Source organism: Meles meles, chromosome 5, assembly GCF_922984935.1.
Source record: "Meles meles chromosome 5, mMelMel3.1 paternal haplotype, whole genome shotgun sequence".
Classification (NCBI taxonomy): domain Eukaryota; kingdom Metazoa; phylum Chordata; class Mammalia; order Carnivora; family Mustelidae; genus Meles; species Meles meles.
This window is the reverse complement of record NC_060070.1, coordinates 104,388,380-104,408,377: the sequence shown is the minus strand read 5'-3', so window position 1 is coordinate 104,408,377 and position 19,998 is coordinate 104,388,380. Positions and strand designations below refer to the sequence as shown.

General features: G+C 37.5%; 1 protein-coding gene across 22 annotated transcripts in view; it reads left to right on the top strand.

The window, feature by feature from the left end:
- DST (dystonin) overlaps positions 1 to 19,998 on the top strand; it is a 480,329-nt gene that overhangs the window by 437,010 nt on the left and 23,321 nt on the right. For all 22 annotated transcript variants that reach the window (XM_046005408.1, XM_046005389.1, XM_046005387.1 and 19 more), the window contains 11 exons: positions 687 to 860; positions 1,173 to 1,328; positions 4,121 to 4,318; positions 4,907 to 5,035; positions 7,758 to 7,925; positions 8,778 to 8,933; positions 9,352 to 9,558; positions 12,262 to 12,381; positions 15,053 to 15,222; positions 16,509 to 16,668; positions 19,454 to 19,648. In XM_046005408.1, coding sequence (XP_045861364.1) covers positions 687 to 860; positions 1,173 to 1,328; positions 4,121 to 4,318; positions 4,907 to 5,035; positions 7,758 to 7,925; positions 8,778 to 8,933; positions 9,352 to 9,558; positions 12,262 to 12,381; positions 15,053 to 15,222; positions 16,509 to 16,668; positions 19,454 to 19,648 — 1,833 coding nt within the window. The remainder of the gene's footprint in view (positions 1 to 686; positions 861 to 1,172; positions 1,329 to 4,120; positions 4,319 to 4,906; positions 5,036 to 7,757; positions 7,926 to 8,777; positions 8,934 to 9,351; positions 9,559 to 12,261; positions 12,382 to 15,052; positions 15,223 to 16,508; positions 16,669 to 19,453; positions 19,649 to 19,998) is intronic.

Below are 19,998 nucleotides of genomic sequence, written 5' to 3'. Positions count from 1 at the left end.
AGCACAGTTATGGAAAGCATAAAATGTTCGGTGGATACAAGATGCATGTATGTTTTTGAGCAAGCAATGTTAACCTGGGTTTCTTAGAAATATTTTGGGGGAGTTTTTATTTTTTATTTTATTTTCTATAATTTCAAAGCTCACATATTGAGTATATGTAGACATTAGAAATAAGATTAACCTTGCAATTTCTTACCTTTTTTTTTTTTTTTACCGTAGGGGACAAAAGTGTGAAATATCAAAATTATAAATAGAAATACCTTTCTAGGGGCACCTGGGTGGCTCAGTGGGTTAAAGCCTCTGCTTTCGGCTCAGGTCATGATCCCGGGGTCCTGGGATCGAGCCCCACATCTGGCTCTCTGCTCAGCGGGGAGCCTGCTTCCCTTCCTCTCTCTGGCTGCTTCTCTGACTACCTGTGATCTCTCTCTGTCAAATAAATAAATAAAATCTTTAAACAAACAAAAAAAAGAAATACCTTTCTATCATAAAACATTGAATAAAGGAAAAAGACTTCTCTCATCTTTTTCTATTTATAATTCTTTTGTGTTAGATTTTTATTCCTCTTTACATCCCTGACTATAAGAAGTACGAATTAGAATAAATGTTGAATCCATAGAATTTTTTTGTTTGACGTTTTGATTTAAAACAAATTTCCTTTATATTTCTCTCTCTTTTTTTTTAAATAGCAATTTAAGTCCGAGGCCTACCAACAGCAGATAGAAATGGAGAGACTGAACCATCAAGCAGAGCTTTTGCTGAAGAAAGTAACAGAAGAGAGTGACAAACACACTGTTCAAGACCCATTAATGGAGCTGAAATTGATATGGGATAGTCTGGATGAAAGAATTATCAACAGACAGGTAAACCCTGAAACTTTCATTAAGAAGTTAGAAAAGTTCAAATTCATATATTAAGGTAAAATCGTTATTAGAAGAAATTAGCTTCTTAATTAAGTACCTAAACTTTTAAAGCCCCTAAAGTCTTATTTTATTAGCATTCTTCCTGTTTCTCACATGACTTTTTTAACCACAAGGAATTTCAAACTGGATATGTTGATTGGGCTTCATTGGATATGCTTACATTGATTTTTTTGCCTTTATTACTTTTATAAAGGTATGTCATTCATAATATCAAATTCATATGGCTGTTTTTCCTCTCCACTTTCTTTGTAGCATAAGCTGGAGGGGGCTCTGTTAGCCCTGGGCCAGTTCCAGCACGCCCTGGATGAGCTGTTGACGTGGCTGACGCACACTGAGGGCCTGCTCAGTGAGCAGAAACCTGTGGGAGGAGATCCTAAGGCCATTGAAATTGAACTTGCCAAGCATCACGTATGTAGCTGCGTGTCGTGTTTCTCTATGCATTTTTAGTGCCATCAGATTGTTTCTGGTAGGTTTCCTCTTGATGGATTTTTCAAGTTTATGATTTTAGCACAGTTCCACATTTGACGTTTGTAACTGACAATTAAGCTACTTAAAACACACTTTTTAAAAGATCATGATCAAAATTTTTTCTCTGTGGTTCAAGGCAGTCATCAAGAACAGCAAGGGTGGGAAACTTCTGGTGAAGTTCTAAGGCTGCATGGCAAACATTGGTGACTATCCAATGACTATCCATGACTATCCTTGGCACTGGATTGACATGGGCTAGTTTTAAAGGTTATTGGGGAAAGCCTACAAGTCATAGGCTTGAAATGTTCCACGGCAGGCTGTGTGTGTGTTTTCCCTCTGGCCACCCTTATCCCCATGTATCTCACATGTCTCTTGTTTGGCATGTTGGATATGTTTTCTGTTTGCCTATATGTCTCTCACTAGGTGGGAGTTTGCTCCGTAGTCTCCATGTCTCCCTTAATTCCCACTGACTTCCTGTGTCTTTAGTCTTTTTCTTTCGGAATCAGTCTTTATTTTATTTATTTATTATGTTTACAAGGGTTTTATATGTCTGCACTTGTTTAAAGCTTTAAATTAAAAATTTTAATGTTGAGATACATTCAGAACAACTTTATATTGTCATCTTTGTGACATTTGGTTGACAGTTCTTAATAGAGAAAATTCCCTATCTCCTTAGAGCCTGCGGGGTTTAGGGAACAAGAAAGCATGGAGCTGACCACAGTGGGTCCCGAACTGAAAGCAGGAAGCATCTTTTGGGCTTTAGATGATCTCCAGCTTGGGTCATCAGAGCAGACTTCACAGGGGTTGAGAGCTGACCTCTACCTTATTATGATAAAGTTCATTTGTCTAGAAAAATAAATCCTGAAACCCAGTTGTTAGAATCTTTGTGCAAATGACCAAAGCCATTGACTTGACCAGGAAAAGAGAGATACATAATTTTTTTTTCAGAGGAAAAAAAAAAAGAAAAAAAAAAATTTCTATCTCTTAAGTCGATAGGCTTAATGAGTAACCGGTTGTGCTCAGAAGAGTTTATCCTGACAGTCAACAGTCTTTCATAGAACTTTAGCAGTCACATTAATAGAAGCATCTTACCTAAGGTTAGGTCCTAAATTCTGACCATATATAAGTTTTCCTTGATTATCAAATAGTAATGTTTAATAATTTTACATGTTCGTTATATTAAAATGAAAGGTTTTTGACACTTTAGTGTCACGATAAACAGTTTTTTAGTATTCTTGGTTTAGTGTTCCTTCTTTCATACATCTCCCTATAGTAATTGTACTCTAATTTAAATTTTTCTCCTGCTTAGGGTGCTTGGGTGGCTCAGTCAGTTAAGCATCAGCTCGATTTCAGTTCAGGTCATGGTCCCGGGGTCCTGGGATCACACCCCATGTCAGGGCTCTGTGCTCAACAGGGCACCTGCTCCCTCTGCCTCTGGCCCTTACCCTCACACACTCTCTCTCCCTATATCTCTAAAATAAATAAATCTTTAAAAAACATTTCTCTCTGTGCGGTCTATATGGTCATATATAGTCTATATAGTCATTGCCCAACCATATCTGATTAGGCAGTTAGGACTTATTTTGAATCATTATTTTTTTTTTATTATTTAATGTCTGTCTTAAACCTTTGTTAAGAGCAGTAATAACTAGTCAGACTGTCCTGCATGAAAAGATGTTTATTCCCATGGTGTGAGTTTATATAGGATTTACATTTTCATAAACTTAGCAGTTGTTGTTAAAAGCAACATACATCGGTGACGGGAATTTTCTAGAATATTTAGCGGTGGGGACATGACAGGCCCTGATGCAGTTATTTTGGCAAGGCATGAGTAGGGATCTTTTAGTTCTGTTTATCTATCTGTGAGGAGTTAGAAAGGTCTCCTTCTCCCTTCTCCTTCCATTTCTTAAAGGTCAGAAGTGAAAGGGCTTAAAATCACCAGCCCAGTTGCTGGAAGAAGGGAGGGAATGTTTCCATCCCTCTCCTTCTTGCTTCTCTGGTGCGTAGGCTCTGCCTTATGTAGCAGGAGTTTGACCATTCAGAAGAATGAATTTTATAGATCTACCTTTATACTTTGACCACAGGAATATTTAACTCTTACCTCTGAAAGTGATTAGTATTCTTAACCTATCAAAGTACATGCTTTTTATAAAGATCCCTCCTTTTTAAAAATTATTAAGACATGAAAATTAAGTTCAATTAGAATAATTGTGAATCAAATGAAAACGTATAGAACCTTTTAATTATAATCTCCAGATATTTAATGTCCTCAATTTGAAGGTTATCCTAATGCAAAGAACTAACAAAATGTTCTTACATAATCGTTTCAGGAGCTATTGATAGACTAAGGGTGTATCCAGGAAAGTTGCAAAATTGAGGGAAAAGAAGGCCACCATTTTAACACTTTCTTGTGTTAAAATTCTCTGCATATGTTTTTGCTTCAGAATGGTTTTAAGATTTTATTTATTTATTTGACAGACAGAGATCATAAGTAGGCAGAGAGGCAGGCAGAGAGAGGAAGGGAAGCAGGCTCCCTGCTGAGCAGAGAGCCCGATGTGGGGCTCAATCCCAGGACCCTGGGATCATGACCTGAGCTGAAGGCAGAGACTTTAACCCACTGAGCCACCCAGGCGCCCCCAGAATGGTTTTATACTCAGCAAATTAAAGTTGCATGAAAAGCGATGTTAACGTGTGATGAGCTAGTAAACATAGTGTTATCTTAATATTTTCAGGTGCTTCAAAATGATGTATTAGCCCATCAGTCCACAGTGGAAGCCGTTAATAAAGCAGGAAATGACCTAATTGAATCAAGTGCAGGAGAAGAAGCAAGCAGCCTTCAGAACAAGCTAGAGGTTTTAAATCAACGCTGGAAAAATGTTTTGGAAAAAACAGAACAAAGGAAACAGCAGCTGGACGGTGCCTTGCGCCAGGTGAGTAAGAGTAAATTCTCAAACGTTCATTGTCCCGCAGGACCAAAATAGCTTGGAATTCTGGGGCTCCTAGGTAGCTCAGTCAGTTAAGCGTCCAACTCTTGATTTCGGCTCAAGTGGTGATCTCAATGTCTTGGAATGGAACCCTGCATCAGGCTGTGCATTCAGTGGGGAGTCTGCTTGAGATTCTCTCTCTCCCTCTCTCTTTGCTTCTCCCCCAGCCCCCCATGATTTTGCTTTCTTTCTCTGTCTCTCTCTCTTTTTAAAATAAGTAAGTCTTTATAAAAAAGTAGTCTGGAATAATTTGATTGGTTTGCAGACCCTCATTTGATTTTTATCCCTCAAGGAGAGGAGTAAAAATAAATGGGATAAAGAACAGAGCAGATGAGAAGACAGCCCTCTGGTTCTTAGTGTAATAGTCTTATCTGCCAGGGCTCTCATGAGGAAAGGCAGACAAATCCATTTGCACCTGCCTGCTCTTAAGAATGCGTGGAGAGACTTAGCAGGCCGGGATTGTTTAAACCTTGTTTTCTGCTAGAAAGTGACAATGTGTTTACGGCCCAGACTTAAAACTCTCTATCACTCCAGGCCAAAGGGTTCCATGGTGAGATTGAGGATTTACAGCAGTGGCTGACGGACACGGAGCGTCATCTGTTAGCATCCAAGCCGCTGGGAGGTTTACCGGAAACAGCCAGGGAGCAGCTTAATGCCCACATGGTAAGTCTATTATTTCCTACAGCTGTGGCCTCCGATTAAGACCCTGACCAGTTGGTGTGGGCCCTCGTGCTAAATAAACTGTGGGAGAAGGTTTAAAGGATATGCAGTTTTATAGCAGAAATCTTTGTGTGTAAGTGCTAGAAAAACCATTTATTGATTAAAACTTTAAAGTCAGAACCTATTCTTTATATCAGAGATTAGTGCGTCAGTATATGAAGAAAGGTTTTAGAAGTCTAGACATTTTTTAGAAGCAAACTTTTCCCCATAAAATGATGAGCTTGTATGGATAATAACACAACATAGTGTAAATCTAAACTGTTGTATCTTGAGTGAAAAGAAGAATCCCTAAGTAATTAGAATTGACTTTAAAGTTAACTGCTGTAAGCATTATACTCCCACCTGGTTGTCCAGAAGGCTGGAAAGTATGTTCTTGTTCTGTTCAAGAGTTACGTACTTGTTTTAATAATGTTCGCACTGTATCTTCAACTTCACACTTATAGTAGCTATGGACCAACAGGAGGCTTCTGTTAATTGTCCAGTTGGAAGCATTGTGCCTGTGGGCTGTTCCCACCCAGATTCTATGGCACTGTCAATTCTTAAAGATAAGGATGAAAAAAATAATGAAACTCGAGACTCTGGCTTTCTTTCACAGAAATGTGGACTGACAAATTAAGTTTAGACTTCAATTTATTGACATTTCCTATTCATTTACATTGTAACTCAGCTTTAGAAGTTCTGAGAGAAAGGAGTCTATTTCAGATTTTGAAAACTAATCGTTTTATGTACTTGTGAATTTTCATCAGAAAAATTTTTTAATATTCAAATGCTAATAATTAGTATCTTGGGAAATACAAGTACAGGTACTTAGGAATCAGGCATAAGGAATGGGCCATTATACATTAAAGCCTGTCGTCTTTATTGGATGTAGAGTGTTGTTGTAATAGCTTATTAAAGGCACTTGGTTGTAAATAATTTTGAATTTGGTGCTTTGGAGAGGAAGTAACCATCCTTTTAGGTGTTGTGAAGAAATACAACAGAGGTAGCATCTTATTCAGTTGCTATGAGCAGTTAAAATCGATTCTATCAATCTAGTATAGAATTTCCTAGAAACCTTTAATGTATATTCATTGTTCTAGAAAATTACTGTGTATGTGGTTTTGTTATTGTTACTGTCATTTTTTTGGTGCTGCAGGGGACCCATTTGTTTCATTGGAAAAATAATTGACTAGTAACTTGGCAGTGCTTGTGTTTTCCTTTTCCATAAAACCTAACTGACTTTCAGATACTTCTTACTTTCCTGGAACTACCTTCATAGTTAATCAGGGACAATGTCCATTAAGTAGAAGTTTAATGACTTCTTAAACTAACATACTCGGGATTATTCTCTAATAACAAATAGTTTTTAAATGTTGATTTAGAAGAATACAGTAAAAAGGTGGAAAGCAAAGAGCTTATCTTAGAAACACTTTACTTTTAGAAACTATTACTATACATATCCACTTATTTGGTTTGAATGAGGTATTGAAAATGAGTTTGCTTAACCCAATAGAGTTGTAAATTCCATGATTTAAGGAATTCTAAACAGTTACAGATACTTGTTAATATCATTTTAGTAATACTCTTTTGATTCGGTTGTGTTAGAAATGAAGGAAACTAGAAAACCTGGAATATTACAGTTTCCTGAGATTTAGCTGTATTTAAAAGTTTTGCTTTGGGATTAAAGGCTTTTGGTAGGTGATACTATAACTATGTTTAGAAAGGTTTTTTTTTTTTTTAGGGCTTAAGAAATTACAAAGTTTTGAGAAGATAAAAATGTTCTGGAATTAGTAGTAATGCTTGCACATCTTTGTGAACACATTAAAAAACACTGAATTGTGTACTTTAAAATAGTGAATTTTATGAATTATATCTCAGCTTTAAAAATTATTGAACTATGTTAGTTGAAAATGTTGAAAATATTAGACACAGAATGTATTTTTTAATCGGAGCTATAATTTGACCCACGTTATATTTGAACTAACGAAAGAGAGCTGGTCTTAGGTTTTTACATGAATGTAACTCTTGTGTTATTGATACTAAATTCTGAATTTGCCTCCATAATTTTTTAGTATTCTCTATAGAAGGAACACAGCTACATTGCAGTTGAAAGCTTTAAAAATTCTATAAATGAGAGTAGTATCCATAGTACCACAAGTTTGTCTTTTGTGATTCCAAAGTCTGAATAATCAGCTTCAAATCTCTTACCGTATTGGGTCTCTATTTTCTATTCATTGTTTGTCTTCTGAGCACAGAATTAACTTATACTAAAAATTATTACAGCCATTGTATCACAGTCTGAGGAGAGACTTAGAAAATCCATTTTACAGAGGAGGAAACTGAGGCCCAGAGAGGTTAAATTACCCACTCGGGGTCACAGACCTGATTGTTTACAGTGCAGTGAAACTTTTCTGGAAAACATTTAAAACATTACTTCATAAACTTTAGCATGCTGGAATGGACCAATAATGATAACACCATTTCTGAGCTTTCTGGCAGACAGGATTATATCTGTAGGTTTAGGTGTTGTTTCAGTACAGTGAAAAATTTGAATGTGCCAGGGTTATTCTGGGTTGGATAGAGGTGAATATAGGATAAGGGGCTTGGGATTGATGACCTCGAAAAAGGAACTCTTGGATTTTATTCTCTTAAAAATGATATAACTTGGGGGGATATCTCAATTTAGGAAGTCTGTGCTGCTTTTGATGTTAAAGAAGAAACATACAAAAGTCTAATGCAGAAAGGCCAGCAGATGCTTGCAAGATGCCCCAAATCTGCAGAGACAATTGACCAAGACTTAAATAACTTGAAAGAAAAATGGGAGTCGGTGGAAACCAAGCTCAATGAAAGGAAAGTATGTGCTTTAACTAATGTCCTAGAATGATCGTTTTAGTTGTTTTATTTTGTGGGCTTTACTTTATCTCTGAGTAGAATTGTCAGTGGAACTTTTAATGATCCGTGTTTAAATTTTCTTTGTATACATATGGAGGTTTCATGGGGTCAATTGGAAATAATATTCTCTTTTAACATGGGAGAACAGAGTTAAAGCCGTCTATTCAAACAGATCATATATCAAGCGTTACTGGGTATATTTTTAAATTTGTGAACCACACTAATTCTGGATAGTTAAATAATTCTAATCACACTTATTTAGGTATGTAGTGGGGAGGGAAAAAAGGAGGGCAAGAGAGCGAGATGATCATATATATAATAAGCACTTCCATAACAAAAGTCATGAAAAGGGATTAAAATTATCAGTGTTTAATGCTGTCAGAGAAATGACAGGCTAGGAATACTAGATTGTGTGCCCTCACTGACAGAGCATAATGTGCATATATTTCTTAGTACTTTGACCCCCAACATTAGTCATGTGAATGTCAAGTTTTCTTTCTGCAGATTCTGTTTAGTAATTATGTTCTGTGATATCCTGTGGTTAATTGCCCCCAAATCACAATTTTAGTTTGTATTAGATTTTTCTTTTTTAGCTGCAGTGAGATCTTCTCACTATACTAAAGGGAGTTTGGTTTGGTTTGCCAGTATTTTAGTGAAAGCCCATTACATTCATAAACTGTTTAGGTAATACAGAAATACAGATTAAGTACAAATAAAGTGTGGATGGGAAGGAAATCTGCCAGAGAGTGGTTAAACTGGGGCAAGGGAGGGGGAATTAAATATCACCAAATACTAAATAATCTTGTCTTCACAGACTAAACTGGAAGAGGCCCTCAACTTGGCAATGGAGTTCCACAATTCTCTCCAAGACTTCATCAACTGGCTAACCCAGGCAGAGCAGACCCTAAATGTAGCTTCTCGGCCAAGTCTTATCTTGGACACAGTCTTGTTTCAAATCGATGAACACAAGGTATGTTGTAACTCAGATGGCTAGCATTCTCATTTCAGGCCTTTTTAGACAACACACTGTTTTAATGTCAGAAGCATGAACTTGGCGGGTTGAAAACTTTATTTTGTCCCTTAAAATGGTTTGAGCTCATGACACCAAAAGCATTTTTAACATAAAACAGTTTTGTTTTGTTTTTTTAAAGATTATTTATTTATTTGACAGACAGAGATCACAAGTAGGCAGAGAGGCAGGCAGAGAGATAGAGGAGGAAGCAGGCTCCCCGCTGGCAGCCCGATTCGGGGCTCGATCCCAAGACCCCGGGATCATGACCTGAGCCGAAGGCAGAGGCTTTAACCCACTGAGCCACCGAGGCACCCCAAGATAGAATAGTTTTTCATTTGTTTCTAATTCTACCCTTTTTTTTTTTCCTTTGGTAAAGGTCTTTGCCAATGAAGTAAATTCTCACCGTGAGCAGATAATAGAGCTGGACAAAACTGGAACCCACCTGAAATATTTCAGTCAGAAACAAGATGTTGTCCTAATTAAGAATCTATTGATCAGTGTCCAGAGTCGATGGGAAAAAGTGGTTCAACGGCTAGTAGAAAGAGGAAGATCTTTGGATGAGGCAAGGAAGAGAGCCAAGCAGGTAAACTTTTATAAAACTCTCTGAACTTGGCAATCAGTTCTAGGTGTTGAAATACATATCATGTTGTTAAAAGTACTTTTGTTGCAAACTGTATTCGTTGTAACAATCGTGGCACAAGGCCAAGGTGTTTATTTCCTAAAAGGGCTGTGACCTGAGCTTCAATGGTGACATCACTCTTCGCCCTGGCAGCACCTTCCGGTCCTGAGGACTGATCTTGAAAAGACTGATTATAGCTTGGCTTCATAGACTGTTATCATTTAGGTCCAAAAAGAGGCTCAGATTTTTTGCTATGAGTTTGGTTTGTTGGTTTTCCCCTTTGTTCTTGCAATCTCTACTCTCATACTAAGTCATTATACTTTATTAAATTGCTACCTTGTGTTTAGCTTCTCAGCCAGACTTTGTCCACAGACTCTCAGGGCCAAGAGGGGGGACACTTGACCCTCTAGGCAGCTTCCTAAAAGGGCAGATTCTATGTCTGAGCTGGCAGGTTCTCTTCACCTCTCTGAATCTGTACTCTTGTTGACAGGCTATCGTTTCTTCTCTAGTATTTTGGTGTAATTCCACACTGCTTTTAAATTAATCGTCTGAACCTTTTAAGGGATGTTTTATTTTTCCTTTTTTGTTTAAGCTAGACAATCTGGAAAATCTCACAAGGAACGCCCCTTCTTATCTTCACCTGTTATTAATATTCCATTCCTAGACTAAATACAGAGAAGAGGTAAAATTCCGTGTCTCTGCGCTCCAGGGAAGAGAGATATGCCTGCCTTGGTTGGCGTAGATCTTTGAATTTTGCTAGAAACTCAATTTAATGTTGAGGCTGAATTTTCTAATGACTTTTTGCCCCATTTAGTTGCACTTTTCTGTAATTGGCATTTCACCCCATTCTTCTGGGGAGCCAGGCTCCGTTGGGTGATATAGAAGATGTCATGGGAGTCACATGTTTCAGTGTTTAAAGCTCTCAGCACAAATTTGTTAAAAGCTTTAGAAATGACAAATGGCATTGTTGTAGGATTACATGCTGTATTGCTTCTTTTTGAGGGGGATGTATGATGTGTTCAGTGTTATCAGTGAGTCTGGAATAGAATCAGTGCCTTACTGTGTTTTTTTAAGACAGTATTAATGATAAGCCTGACATCCTCCTCTCCACCAACGTAGCAGTATCCTCTGTGATGGGGCATTGCTTGACTTACAAATATCTAGTTTATAAAAGTGTTTGTCCTTTCTCCATGCTGTCAGTTCTGTTTTCTCATTTTGTTTATTCTGTAAGGTTTTTCTGCTGCTTTTTTGGTGCAAAAGTATAGCATTTCTTCTATTTCTGTGGCTTAAAAATAGTTTTTAAAGCAGGACCAGCCTTAGAATCTGTGCATTTGTACCATTAAACTTGCCATCCGTGATAGCAAGACTACCAAACACTGTGACTATTTCTTTATTTCTTATTATTCTAACATCTTGGTTTGGGTTCGGATGTGGATCATAGTCCTCTGACTTTGGCAGTTTCTGTGCCTCTTCCGGCTTCTGTATTTTCATATTTAAGTTGATCAGAGTTGTGGGAAGGATGTGTCGGGGGATAGGTTTGCAAGGAGGGGACCTCATTGGGCCCTGCCAGCCTTGTGATCCCGTGCTCTTTTTCTTTATTGCTATGTCTCTTTTTGTTATTCCATTATTAATGTACTTTGATATAAAACAGACTTTATTTTGATGACTTCAGTTTTGTTTTTTTTTTTAAGATTTTATTTATTTATTTGACAGAGAGAGAGATCACAAGTAGGCAGAGAGGCAGGCAGAGAGAGAGGAGGAAGCAGGCTCCCGGCGGAGCAGAGAGCCTGATGCGGGGCTCGATCCCAGGACCCTGAGATCATGACCTGAGCCGAAGGCAGCGGCTTAATCCACTGAGCCACCCAGGCGCCCCGATGACTTCAGTTTTTTGTTATGTATCTGTCCACTTAAGTTTATTATGAGAAATTACTTATAACCAGTCTCACAATTTGGTATCCCAAAATAGTATTCACTAGTTCTCTGTGATAAACAAAAGAGACCATAGCTGAAATCAACTATACGTAGCCCCAGAATAGTGCAAGGTCATAGATGCCAAAGAGAATTATGTTTTCTTAGAATTCACGTACCGTGGGTGCTCTTACGTGTAAACCAGTACATGAGGCACAGGCATGAATTTGAGGATTCTGATAGCAGCAGTAAAGTACTGAACTTCCTTTGTATTAAGTAGGAATTAGTAAGGCCTTTGTTGTTGTTGTTCTTGTTACTTTTTAGGACCGATTTATAAACTTCATCTTTCGTCCCTCCCTTTTTATTCCTTTTCCTTAACATGGGAGTGAAACACCTTAGAAGTAGACCCAAATCTGTCAGTGAGGGCAGTGGACAAATAAAATTCTCTTGACAGTTTATGTTAATTACTAAGCAAAAGGAAAGGGAGGTAAGTTCTCCCTGGTGTTTGCTGTTTCTAAGCTCATTTCTGTTTTTGTTAAAGTTTATGTGTTTGAATGAGTTACAACAAAGTGACCATGGGCGGGGGGGGGGGCACGATCACAGAAGTCAAGAGTTTATAAGACATTTGTAATCCGATGAAGCCACTGCTTTCTTCTTTTTTAGGGGAAATTTGAATTAATTTTAACATTTTCATTAATTTCTATGTATCATAAGCACACCAGAAAATTTTCTGGACAGAAATGTACATTTCTTTTACAGTTTCATGAAGCATGGAGTAAACTTATGGAATGGCTAGAGGAATCAGAAAAGTCTTTGGATTCTGAGCTAGAAATTGCCAATGATCCAGACAAGATAAAAACACAACTTGCACAGCATAAGGTGGGTCTGCAATTAAGAAAAGCATATATGCCATTCTTTATCTCAAGATCACTTTTAAATTCTTATTTGGTTGTGTATTTATTCATCACTAGGGGGAAGAAAAGGCCATCCAATATGGACCTCCATTAAATTTAAAACCAATTACTCTTCACATTGGTCAAGTGGCAGTAGTATCTTTTCTCTCTGCTGACCATTCCGCTATGATTCTAGGGTCAATTGTTAAAATAAAATACAGAAAATTAAAACTGGAAGTGTTCTATAACCTATGACATAAAAGATTTATAGGAGTTCAAATGTTGGCATTTTAGTTTTTCACGTCTGTCTTGGAATTTCTTTCGTAAATCCAATGCCATGTAGAAGATAATTTTATAGCAGAAAGTACTGCAATTTTTGCCATTAGGTTCTCTCCAACAATTTAGTGGGGTAAATTGGTTGCCTCTACACAAACTGATATTTTATTATATATATGCAGTATATGAAAGTCCATCCTTATCCTCAAAGACATATAGTTGTGGCTTCCTTATGTAGACTAGAAGGTATAGAAGCATAGTATTTTATATTTTCTACCTTTTTTATTCATACCGCATGGCACTCAAAAAACATTCCCATTCTCCTCAACTCTTTGAATTTGGGTCTGTCTTTCTGGTTATAAAGTAATCATCAGCCCTCAGGGTAAGGATATGGGTAAAATAGAGTGGGTCCTGCAAAAACACTTTTATTGTTTTAAGTGTCTACATATATTTTATTGCTTGAAACATGATCATTTTTAAAAAGCTGGGAAAAATTGGGGTGATGTAGGGTTTATCATCCACAGAGAATTCTAGCCATCCTCTTCATAAAGGTTGGTTGCTTCTCTGGGTGGTTCTAACAGACCTCAGGAAGTCATGATCCTAGGAGCACAGAAGGAGACATTGAGCACCTGTTCTTTGACTAGATGAGGACAGCTGAGTGGCTTGTTCTGCTGGTACTCTCTGCCCTTGAGTTGCCGCATTCAGTATTGACAGCACAATGACAGTGAGAAGCATCTTCTTTCCTTCCCTTCAGATGGAAAAAAGAGAGGCTCCCTCTCAAAATACAATGCCTGTTTGAACTTGAACATAGTTGTCATGTCATGTAGTCTTATGAAAGTGTATTGTATATTTAAGTTGGAGAATCCTAGAAATAAGAATATGTGAAGAACCCTGGTAGATTCTCTGTTGTTCCTAGTGTGACTTGTTGCCAAAGTCAACATTTGTCTGAGACAAAGATACAAGGTACATTAAGCCAATTTTAAACATCTTTTCTGTTCATCTTTTGGGTATTTTTCTGTTTTTAAAAAGTTTTGGTCTGCCTTGTATTCAGCTATAACATTTTTTACGTATCTGTTCTTTTGGAAAAAATCTTTCAGTACAGTGATTCTAAAACTAACATCCTGTTATTGGATAACAAGAAAAAAATAATTACAGAAAACAAACTACAGAAATAGTGTGGTATTGTAATGGTGTTTATTGCTTAAAAATTCCCAGATGAAGTGGCTTCCTATTATAAGACAAGATAAATATCTTAGTTCTATTAAGAAACTTTAGAGTGTCTAGCTTTTAAGGGAAATAAAAGCTCGTTAGGTAATTATAACCAAGGTTATTTTGGAAAATTATATATTTGCATAGCATTTTATTGTCTAGAGTGATTATCTTGTGCTTATCAGGGTTTAGAATCACTGTGGTAGTGTTTCCCTGGTATATTGGGAGCTTGTTAAGTTGACCTTCCTTCCTTCCCATTCCTGAAATTGTATTTTCAATAGCAGCGGTCTCATTCTTGCTATTACACACTTACAAACACACATGAAACATAAGGTGATAATGAGAGGCCTGCAAAGACAATGTGCCTGCCCTAGAAAAGCTTGTACCTGAGTTGTGTACAGAATATAATCCACCCCTCCCACATACACATTTACATGCACAAACACGCAGATTAACAGTGTAAAAATGGCAAAGTATAGATGTCACATTGGCAACATGGCTATTTAGTACTGGAGAAGTAATCTGTAGATCCTGTGAAACTTTTGGAAGGCATCAGAGAGGTGAGGAGGAGGCGGGTAGACTTGCCAAGGGGTGTGACTGGAATGAGCAGTAGGTCAGAACGCAGTAATCTCGAGATGTGGTTCTTCTTTGTCCCTCATCCTGGCTCACAGATAAAATTATATATACCATCATTGTGAACATCCAATGTGTGACAACAGATCTGTCTGACCAAAAACCAAAACTCTAGTAAATTCACAGATTATGAGTCACTCTGTGTCCACATAGGACCTTCAGTTACTCATTGAGTGTTAACTACTTTTTCCTTTCCAAACTCCTGGGTTTTTCAATAGGCAATTAGCAATTTCATTGTATTATAACTCGTATACTGTTTGTGGTTTATAGCTATAAAAGATTCAAGATTTGTTTTGCTTTGAAATTACTGTCTTCATAATAATAGGTACTTCCAAAGCCACGTGGCTTCTGAGAAAAGTAAACTCTTCAGTTTATAAGGATTCTTTTCCACCCTGGTGCATTCCACTGTCTGACTTGATTATTTGCTGGTATCTTTCCTCTATTAAGACTCCATTTATTAGGGGCGACTCTTGTAATATCTCTTAACTGTTTCTTAGCCCCAAGTAGAAATACACACTGTTCTCTTGTTAAATGTGTAGGAGTTTCAGAAATCACTTGGAGCCAAGCATTCTGTCTACGACACCACCAACAGAACCGGACGTTCCCTGAAGGAGAAAACCACCCTGGCTGATGACAACCTGAAACTGGATGACATGCTGAGTGAACTCAGAGACAAATGGGATACCATCTGTGGAAAATCTGTGGAAAGGTAACATGTCCTGTAGGGCAGTTTGGTTACCTTGTAGGTTTCTTTCAAGTATACAGTAGTGATGCTTTGTAGGAACATTCTAGAACCTTAAATACCTCCTTTGCCTGGGAACTTCTGGTCATCTGTAATACCCTACTTACATAATGCCTGCGCCCAGAGGCTTGGTTGTTCATTATTATTTATTTTTAGTTACTTGATTCACTCCAAAGTGGTATTACTCTCCAAGCCTGTCATCTCATACCTGACTTCTCTCAGGTGTCTCCAGGTCTGCTTTTGACCTCCTTCATCCAATTTTCCCATAAGTAGGAGGATGATCTTTTTAAAATATGAGTGGGGTCCTGTCATTGCCCTGCCTCATACTTTTTAGGAACTTAATATTGAGTGTGAACCAGAACACAGGCTCCTTAGTGAGACAGGCAGGGTCCTCCCAATCTGACCCTGGTGTTCCCTTCCAATTTCCATCCATCCCTTTCTAGTCTTCTTTCTCATTATACTTGAACCATAAAGATCCAAAACTAATTTCTAAATCTTTAAGGATTTAGAAAGTACCATTGTAGTAGAAGAGTTCAAATATCTTAGAAATGTTTTCAAACAATTCATAGATCCTTGGTTTAATTACTTTTGTCAGTATCAAGAATAAATAGAATATTCTAATAATAAAATTATATTAGAATAGAAAATTAGAATGTAGTCTACAGAATACATAGGAAGAATATAGAAATTTTGCTGTTTTTAAAAATCCTTAAAACCTTCCATTTCAAAAGATTATGTGCTTTTTACAATGTCCTGTAAATGATTTCATGGCAGGCAGACACCCAAATGCCAGGGGTTGGAGATGGGGCAGGTTGTGACTACAGACAGCGGGTGGGAGGTTTGGAGGATGACGGAACTGTTCTTTCTTAATTATGAGATGGTTACATAAATCTCTACATGTGTTACAGTTCATGGAACTGTACACTCAAAAAAGTCAAGTTTACTGTATGATAATTTAAAACAAAAAAAATTTATGGCATTTTTTTTTAATGAAGAAACTGAAAGATCACTGATTTCTAGAGGTGATAGTGAAGGAATTTTCCGAGAACAGATACAATCTACTTAAGGACTAAAAAAGAAAATTTGAGGAAAGTTTTGTTATTTTCTAAAGAAGGCAAAGAAACTCACTGAATGTACCTGTATATGATTTTTTTCTTTGACCACTGCCCAGCCTTCATAAATGGATTTTCGATGTTTGGGTATTTGCGTGGCTTTTCTGTTACTCAGTCTGACTTTTCCACCTTTTTCCCCAGACAAAATAAATTGGAGGAAGCCCTGTTATTTTCTGGACAATTCACAGATGCCTTGCAGGCCCTCATTGATTGGCTGTATAGAGTTGAACCCCAGCTGGCAGAAGATCAGCCTGTCCACGGAGACATTGATTTAGTGATGAATTTGATCGATAATCACAAGGTATTGTTAACTGGGACATTTTATTGATCTCATTTGATTATCTTGAATTTAGAGGAAACTGTAACCCCTTATCTTAGCCTTTTAAAATCTAGAGACTATATATCATAATATGTAACAGTCTTTAGTATTGATATATTTGTGCTTTGAGCAGAATCAGGAAGCCAACTTTAAAAGTGATACAGGAAAATTAGTATCAATGAGATACTTTTTTTTTTTTTTTAACAATTTCCAGATCTAAAACCTTTTAGAGTTCTCTGGTACTTTAAAACATGTTCCAAGAATGTTTTACAGTCCTCTGTTATTCATATAAATAATTATGTAATTTAAAATCACTCTCTCAGTGACCTGGAACTTGGTCATTGCATAAGTGTATGGATTTGTGACATTATCTACAGGAGTCAAGATAGGCGACTTTTCTGTTTTTGAAGACCATTTTATCCTTGCCCCTTGAACTCTAACAATTTGTGAGATATCAGCATAGGCTCTGAGGGATTCGATTATTAGTTTAAGTCAAGTGGTTTCCTGGCAATCTCCTGAGATGGATTTAAATTTTTTGTGCCAATCAAAGGGAATATTCAAGACATCCCACTGATACTAAGTGCAAGGTCCAAAATTATGGTAAAATGTTATGTTACAACTTAAAGAACCTCAAAAACACCCTGAGGCACAGGAGTAATGTGGGATGGTTGTACCAGAGTAGACTTTATATACAAATATTTTACAGCACTGTATTTTACAGCACTGTTTTATTTCTCCTCTCTTATGTTTGAATTAGAAAATTTATTTCATTTTAAAATGTTTTCTTTATACTTGCCTCATTACGCTGTATTGATCTTAACCTGTTCCTTTTAAAATAGTTGGTGCTTTTGCATATTTCTTTCCCCTTTTTTGGTTCTGTTATCTCATTATATCTATAAAAGAGAGTTTGTTACATTTAAATATTATTTAAAAAATCAAATAGATGAAGAACTGTGATTGGGCCTACAAAAAATAAAAAATTTGAGTTTTGTTGCTTTGCCTGTATTGAAACAAATGTTTTGTGCATGATTGATACAGACTTTTTCATTCCTTGGCATTCATTCAATGAATAATGAATAGTGTAATGTTACTTTTTACGTAAATGCCATTCGTATAAACTCACTGTCTAAATATTTACTCCCTTCAGCACTTGCCAGGTTTTTTATATATTAAAGGTTATCAAGAATGAGTTAATCATTCAGCATTAGTAATACAATTGGAAGGCTTAGGAAGTTTTAAGTTTACCAAGTACATTGGAAAGTCAGCTCAGGACTATCGAGCGAGTCCTATCACAAACAGATTACACAGATGCTGTATTTTTGATGCCTCTGTGTGTGTGTGTGTGTGTGTGTGTGTCTGCAGGCACACCTCATTTAACATCACTAGAGTGAAAAAAAACAAAGAATTTATTGCACTATGTTTGAACTGTTTTTTTTTTTATTTATTTATTTTCAGCTTAACAGTATTCATTGTTTTTCCACCACACCCAGTGCTCCATGCAATACGTGCCCTCCCTATTACCCACCACCTGGTTCCCCAACCTCCCACCCCCTGCCCCTTCAAAACCCTCAGGTTGTTTTTCAGAGTCCATAGTCTCTCATGGTTCATCTCCCCTTCCAATTTCCCTCAACTTCCTTCTCCTCTCCATCTCCCCATGTCCTCCATGTTTGTTATGCTCCACAAATAAGTGAAACCATGTGATACTTGACTCTCTGCTTGACTTACTTCGCTCAGCATAATCTCTTCCAGTCCCGTCCATGTTGCTATAAAAGTTGGGTATTCATCCCTTCTGATGGAGACATAATACTCCATCGTGTATATGGACCACATCTTCCTTATCCATTCATTGTTTGGACTGTTTTTGATGGGCTCACTTTTATGAATGATTTGATTATCAGAACAGAAACTCATTGATAGAGCCAAAATGATAAGATGTGCTTAGTAATATTCATTTGTAATCATCTTTTAGAAAAAAAAGGTAATCTTATTCTATCCATAAGCTTGGTTAATTTGAAAGATGTAGTTGCACACCCTGACTCTGATCAGAAATGAAGTACCCTGGGCTCATTTTTTGGATTAGGTCTTTGGCCAAAAGAAGCCAGTCTAACTCCTGGCACATCCAAGTTTATCAAAATTAGGCAAGAGGAGGGAAAAAAAAAAGCTTTTCTTCCAAAAGGACAGATAAGGATGTAAGTCTCTAAAATTTGACATTAGAGGTTAGTTCTCAGGATACTGTGAAAGCTGAAGCCGTGTTGCAGGGAAAAAGACTGCAGGCCCCCTCCCTGTGGGCTCCCCTGCCATTCCCTCCAGTACCCTCGTGCAGACCCCAGGATTGCTTAATTCTTCATTAGTCTGTTTGTCTATTAATGAAGAGGAATGAGGTAGCCAGCACATTCTTGGCACTTACACTGAGGATTTGAGAGTAATTGGGACGCCATAGTAAAGAATTACAGAAAAAAAGAGAATGTGAGTTTTCACTTGTGGAATGCATTTGAGTAGCCACCATTATTTAAATCCAAGGTGTCATTTAAAAATTAAGGTTTGATTGCTCAGGAGGAAGCTAGAAGTTTGAACAGCTTTACAGCTCTGTTAGGAGCAAGCATGTCATTACTGAGCTCCTGAAGATTCTGTGAGAAGTATGGCTCATTAAACTGTAAATCTTAGAGACTGGTGCATGAGGTCATGTACACATATTTTCCCCATTGTATTTTACTGGTTTCATTTTGTAGTGAAAAATCAATTTTTTATGAAAATATGGTCTTTCTAGGTTTTCCAGAAAGAATTGGGGAAGAGGACCAGCAGCGTGCAGGCCCTGAAGCGCTCGGCGCGAGAGCTCATCGAGGGCAGCCGAGACGACTCCTCCTGGGTCAAGGTCCAGATGCAGGAACTGAGCACACGCTGGGAGACCGTGTGTGCACTGTCCATATCCAAGCAGACCCGCTTGGAAGCAGCCCTGCGGCAGGTGACAGTCTTGTATATTGCAGCTGGGGGTGATGAGAAAGGTATCAAAGCCCAGAGCTGCTCTGGTGGAGAACTGTTTCACTCCTCCTTTCTTAGCTGGGACGGTGATGGAGAGGGAGATTCTTAGAGGATCTTTGCCTTGCTCCTCCCCCCAGGAGTTTAAATTACTCACAGAGGGAAGTTTTCTCATCAGCACACAAAAGTGCCACTCTCGAAATTTTTCACCTCAGACGTGTAATGGGCTGTCATGGCTCTAACATCAGATTGTTTAAATAGTGAAGTAGTCTTCATATTGGCCTTTTTGATATATTAGAGGTCTTAACATTTATAAAGTGTAGCAACATGTATCCT